We start from the raw sequence: 6,670 nt of genomic DNA on the forward strand, positions 1-6,670 counted from the left end.
CATTTTTATATTTTGCTTGTTGCACGTTATTGTATTTTGCACAACTCTGTTGCTTGTGAAGCTTGCACACAAGAATTTCACTCACATGTACTGTACCAGTGTACCTGCACATGTGACGTGACAATAAAGGTGATTTGATTTGATTTGATTTGATTTGATTTGAAACCAGATATTTACATACTTTTTTTTTTTACTGTTAAACTTCTATTTAGAGTAAACTTTTTGTTTTAGATAAATAAATATAGAAATATCTTTTGAATTGGTTAAATGTCAGAATAAAGAGAGAGAGCTGTCTATTTTAATTACTTTTGTCAAATTTAGGAGTACATATACATTTATTGAGTCTTTAGTTAATAAGAAAACTCCAGACGATTGCATTCTGAGCTTAAGAAGCTTCTATAGTTGTGGCCAAACGTTTTGAGAATTACATAAATATTGGAAATTGGAAAAGTTGCTGCTTAAGTTTTTATAATAGCAATTTGCATATACTCCAGAATGTTATGAAGAGTGATCAGATGAATTGCATAGTCCTTTTTTGCCATGAAAATTAACTTAATCCCAAAAAACACTTTCCACTGCATTTCATTGCTGTCATTAAAGGACCTGCTGAGACCATTTCAGTAATCGTCTTGTTAGCTCAGGTGAGAATGTTGATGAGCACAAGGCTGAAGATCATTATGTCACACTGATTGGGTTAGAATGGCAGACCTGACATGTTAAAAGGAGGGTGATGCTTGAAATCATTGTTCTTCCATTGTTAACCATGGTGACCTGCAAAGAAACGCATGCAGCCATCATTGCGTTGCATAAAAATGGCTTCACAGGCAAGGATATTGTGGCTACTAAGACTGCACCTAAATCAACAATTTATAGGATCATCAAGAACTTCAAGGAAAGAGGTTCAATTCTTGTTAAGAAGGTCTGTCTGTGAAGGTTCTCAGTCATCCAGGTCATTGTAGCCTAAGGAGCTTGGAAAGAAAAGGTTCTGGACTTCTTTAAGTTGCTTGAAGACGTTTCACCTCTCATCCGAGAAGCTTCTTCAGTTCTAAGAGTCAAATGGTGGAGAGTCCCAGATTTAAACCCAGTGGGAGTTTCCCCCCAAGAGGGACAAAAGGACCCCCTGATGATCCTCTACCTAATGACATGAGCCAAGGTGTGAAACCAGGTGTGAGTCACAATCAGCCAGGGTTTCGGGTGAGCTCATTGTGAAACCTGGTCCCACCCTATCATGTGATTTCCTGAGGTCAGCTGGGCTGCTGAGTCTTGACTGCTGAGGCATAGGGGATGACAATGTTGTTGCGTCTTTCTTTCTTATCCTCTCTTGCTGGTGTCTGATCTTTTTTTCTGTGCCTCTTTGCTGACTTTATAAATGCCCAATAAGGATAACCGCATGTTTTGAGTGCTTCCTTTACATGTGTGTGTTTCTTCTTTTTCCCTTCAGGCTTAGGGGGAACATACAGTATTCGGCCCCCTTGAACTTTTCCACAATTTCTCACATTACAGCAACAAACATGAATCAATTTTATTGGAATTCCACGTGAAAGACCAATACAAAGTGGTGTACACGTGAGAAGTGGAACAAAAATCATACGTGATTGCAAACATTTTTTACAAATAAATAACTGAAAAGTGGGGTGAAATGTGAAAAAGGTTGATTACATTTTCAAACAGTATATTGCATCAATATTAATTATAAGCCACTGCATGTATGACCCCCATTTACATCTTTGCATGATCTGTCCATCCCAGCTTCAGTTGGTTCGCTCTGTCTCTGAGCCTGTTGGTAAGTTGTGCAGGAGAAGTCCTCACTCTCTTTTTTTTCTTTTGCTCCTATAAAAGCAGTTATTGTTTTTTTACTGATCTGTTTGCGATGTGTTCCTTGACGTGAGGAGATTATTGTGCATGTTCACAATTTTATTATTTATTGAAAGGACAAGTTTAATCTTTTCAAACTAATGCTTTTGTTAAAGGGACATTTCACCAGTGCGGCTCTACAGAGACTTCAGCAGCTGTTTCCAGACATCACTCAAATTATTTTTAGCGTACAGGGGAGTTCAAGTCAGGACAGACACGGTGACAGTTCATGTGTGTCTTAAATACTTCCTTCTTTTAGACCCGCTCAGGAAATCAGAACATTTGATCAGAAATAAATAAAAAAAGGAGAAAAAAGTTGGGCATGATCTTCAGGCTCTCATGCAGTTGTATTATTTTAAAAAGAATAATTTAAAGACTGTTTTACAAAGTGGTAAAAAAAGTAAACAAATCCTTCAAACTGACATTGTGCAAACATTTTAGCATCAAAGAACTAAAAGCACTGATGCAAAATCATAAACATATTACTGTTAATAAAGTTTATATCACCCTAATATTGCAGCAGATTTTATTTATTTGCTGCTGAGTGGACTTATAAGAAGACAGCACTGTGATTTTAATAGTGTGAACTGAAGCCATCTGGTGGGCCTTGGAGGTAAAGATGGGATCTAGAAGAAGTCAGAAAATACAAAATATATTTTAAGTTTTAGTTTAGTTGAATTTGACATTAAATATTGCTCTACTACTACTAATATTAGTAACTAATGATGCTGTCAGTCCATTTTAGTCCTACAGGTAAGTAATTGCCATTGCCAGAGTATTTTCAGAGTAAATGCACCCAAAAATATAATTAACTAAAACAATATAAGTTCCATGTTGCCAAAAAGCTAAATTCTTGTTAAACACTGTTTTGGATGAACAAACAGGTCTTAGAGTCCAGAACTTCTAATCTCTGTCACTTATGTGTAACTTAGTTTGTAATGTAGCGTTGGCTTCCCCATTGTTACATAGTGGTACCTTCTTCATTCACAATTTTCAATACAAATTTGATGTTGACTCACTCTTCCTTGTGTTCCCTTGTTCAGATATGCAGATAACAGATGGGTGAAACCAACATGTGCTCATTTTTCTGAGCTGACAGGATCCATTCACTGCAGAAACACAGGTTTAGACCAGAGATCAAACTGCTTTCACCAAAAAAAAGAAACTCACACAGTCACTGACACTGAGAGGAGAAATGGCACAGAAAGGAGTTCAGCTGGACCGAGAAACCTTCTCTTGTTCCATCTGTTTGGATCTACTGAAGGATCCAGTGACTACAACCTGTGGACACAGCTACTGTATGAACTGTATTAAAAGTTTCTGGGATGAAGAGGACAGGAAGGGAATCCACAGCTGCCCTCAGTGCAGGAAGACTTTCACACCGAGGCCTGTCCTGGAGAAAAACATCATGTTAGCAGCTTTAGTGGAGCAGCTGAAGAAGACTGGACTCCAAGCTGCTCCAGCTGATCACTGCTATGCTGGACCTGAAGATGTGGCCTGTGATGTCTGCACTGGGAGGAAGCTGAAAGCCATCAAGTCCTGTTTAGTCTGTTTGGCATCTTACTGTGAGAAACACCTCCAACCTCACTATGATGCAGCTCCATTAAAGAAACACAAGCTGGTGGCCCCCTCCAAGAAGCTCCAGGAGAACATCTGCTCTCGTCATGATGAGGTGATGAAGATTTTCTGTCGTACTGATCAGCAGAGTATCTGTTATCTCTGCTTGATGGATGAACATAAAGGCCATGAAACAGTCCCAGCTGCAGCAGAAAGGACTGAGAAGCAGAAGGAGCTCGAGGTGAGACGACTAAACATCCAGCAGAGAATCCAGGAGCGAGAGAAAGATGTGAAGCTGCTTCAACAGGAGGTGGAGGCCATCAATGGCTCTGCTGATAAAGCAGTGGAGGACAGTGAGAAGATGTTCACTGAGCTGATCCGTCTCATCCAGAAAAGAAGCTCTGATGTGAAGCAGCAGGTCAGATCCCAGCAGGAAACTGAAGTGAGTCGAGTCAAAGAGCTTCAGGAGAAGCTGGAGCAGGAGATCGCTGAGCTGAAGAGGAAAGACGGCGAGCTGGAGCAGCTCTCACACACAGAGGATCACAACCAGTTGCTACACAACTACCCCTCACTGTCAGCCCTCAGTGAGTCTACACACTCATCCAGCATCAATATTCGTCCTCTGAGGTACTTTGAGGATGTGACAGCAGCTGTGTCAGAGACCAGAGATAAACTACAGGACATTCTGAGAGAGGAATGGACAAACATCTCACTGACAGTCACTGAAGTGGATGTTTTACTGTCACCACCAGAGCCAAAGACCAGAGCTGGATTCTTAAAAAAATTCACGTGAAATCACACTGGATCCAAACACAGCAAACACACATCTGTTATTATCTGAGGGGAACAGAAAAGTAACAAGAATGAAACAACAACAGTCTTATTCTGATCATCCAGACAGATTCACTGGATGTTATCAGGTCCTGAGTAGAGAGAGTCTGACTGGACGTTGTTGAGGTGGAGTGGAGAGGGGGAGCAGTTTGTGTAGCAGTCGCATACAAGAATATCAGCAGAACAGGAAAGGGCAGTGAATGTTTATTTGGATGTAATGACAGATCTTGGGCATTATATTGTGACACAAACAGATATATATGTGTATATGTGTATATGTGTATATGTGTATATGTTCTGCACAACAATGTCCAAACTGTCCTCTCAGGTCCTCGGTCCTCCAGAGTAGGAGTGTACCTGGATCACAGAGCAGGTATTCTGTCTTTCTACAGCGTCTCTGAAACCATGACTCTCCTCCACAGAGTCCAGACCACATTCACTCAGCCGCTCTATGCTGGACTTTATCCTGTAATTTATGGAGCCACTGCAGAGTTGATTAAAGTCAAATAGAGAAGACAGGTTCATGTTGATCCCTGACCATTATATGTACTTGTGTAGTTTCTAAATGAGGCTTTACATTTTAGAAGCTGAGAAGTTCAGTGGTCCATTGATGTGTGAAAATAATATTGCACTGATTCAAACTGTACTTACATTTATATACCTTACATCAATATAAATCTGAATTTGTTCTTATGGCTGATAATCATGTGAGTTTAAATGATACTACTCTTCATATTCAGCATGTTTGAAATCTGTCATCAGTCTGGTTAGTGGTTTTATTCTGTAGTTGCTGTAGTGGGTTGTCAAATGCAACAATATATTGGAGCTGCAGTGATTCATCAGTTAGTCAATGATTAGAGAATTGATTGTTTTATCATTATTTTAGTCACATTTAAAGCTGGTTCCAGTTTCTGAAATGTGAAGATTGTTGATTTTCTTGATCAAATATGACTGTAAACTTAATGTCTTTGAGATTTGAACTTTTAAAATGCGACAAAAATTTGAGTCCTTGAGGTTTTTGATATTATATTATTATTATTGTATCTAGAGTGATGACATTTAATGCCATTTTTTTTTTAGATGTAAAGTTTAAACACATTCGACCATTTATACATTTAAATACAGACACTAAATAACACAGGCCTGTATATTGTAGAGCAGGGGTGTCCAAACTCCGGCCCGCGGTCCATTTTTAATTGGCCCGCAAGTAATTTTATAAATAGAATAGAAAATGGCCCACACTTCAACTTTTGCTTGAGTGTATTGCACTTCTTAGTTTTAACACCAGGGGGAGCAACTGTTGATCAAGGCAGTTGCTCTAACAAAAAGGACAATCACAGAAGAAATTTACCCCAAGTTGCTAAACATGGCAGAACCAAAGAATTGAAAGGTAGAAAGTGAGTGCAGAAAATTTCAGACACGGTGGGAGAGTGAATATTTCTTCAAAGAATTCAAGGGGAAGTGTGTCTGTTTGATCTGCACTGAAACTGTGGCAGTTATGAAAGAGTATAATGTACGACGTCATTATGAAACCAAACATCAGGCCTATGCATCCTACACTGGTGCTGAGTGAGAGCAGAAAGTAAAGCAAAGGGTAGCTATCCTGCGGGGTCAGCAACATTATTTTTTTCGTGCTCAAATTGTCCAGGAAAAGGCTCCAATAGCAGCTATGAGGTCGCCCAACTCATCGCAAGACATGGCAAGCCTTTTTCAGATGGAGACCTCATAAAACGCTGCCTCGTTAAAGTCACCGAAATAATGTGCCCGGAAAAAGTGCAGGACTTCAACAACGTCAGCGTGTCCAGAAATCCAGTTGTGCCACGCACTGAAGACTGTCAGCCAACATTAAACTGCAGCTGTCTGATAAAGCTGTGCTTTTGATTTTTACTCCATCGCATGCGATGAGAGCACCGATGCCACAGACACCGCACAGCTGCTAATTTTTTTTTGCGGGGAGTGGACGAGAGCACGAGCGCTTTAGGTGAGTAAAAAATATATTCCACAGTACCCGTGTGTTAATGTGCAGGTACACATGCTTCAAATATCAATAATGCGCATCAATTCTGTCACTACCCTGCTTTTGCGCACCACTTTCTTACATGCGTTTTTCTTGTTAACACACAGAGTACACACCGCTGTGCACAGCGTACGCACACGCAAAGTCAGCTGATCTCCTCTGATGCAGATTTGCTCCTTGATCAAGTGACATTTGTCTGGATTTTTGGCACGAGTGGCGTACGATCAGCACCGCGGCTGGATGGCCTGATTTACATACCCAGCGCAGCTGATACTCACCAGAATAATTCACTAAAATTATATGCACTCCTGTTATTAAGTCCAGTTCAGTCTGTTAATGCTGATAACCGTTTCAAACGAACGTTAATAGGTGTGTTGCTAAGCCTAAGAACTTAAATAACAAGCTTGAAAT

General features: G+C 40.1%; 1 protein-coding gene across 1 annotated transcript; it reads left to right on the forward strand.

The window, feature by feature from the left end:
- The first annotated feature begins 3,020 nt into the window (after nucleotides 1-3,020).
- LOC120433818 (E3 ubiquitin/ISG15 ligase TRIM25-like) lies at nucleotides 3,021-4,204 on the forward strand. The gene has a single exon (XM_039600738.1). The coding sequence runs from the start codon at nucleotides 3,050-3,052 to the stop codon at nucleotides 4,202-4,204; it is 1,155 nt and encodes a 384-aa protein (XP_039456672.1). The 5' UTR covers nucleotides 3,021-3,049.
- The last annotated feature ends 2,466 nt before the right edge of the window (nucleotides 4,205-6,670 follow it).

This window comes from Oreochromis aureus, linkage group 3 (assembly GCF_013358895.1).
Source record: "Oreochromis aureus strain Israel breed Guangdong linkage group 3, ZZ_aureus, whole genome shotgun sequence".
Taxonomy (NCBI): Eukaryota; Metazoa; Chordata; class Actinopteri; order Cichliformes; family Cichlidae; genus Oreochromis; species Oreochromis aureus.

What these genes read in the sequence shown, in the direction of transcription:
- LOC120433818 (XM_039600738.1), top strand. Translation starts at nt 3,050, where the DNA reads ATGGCACAGAAAGGAGTTCAGCTGGACCGAGAAACCTTCTCTTGTTCC.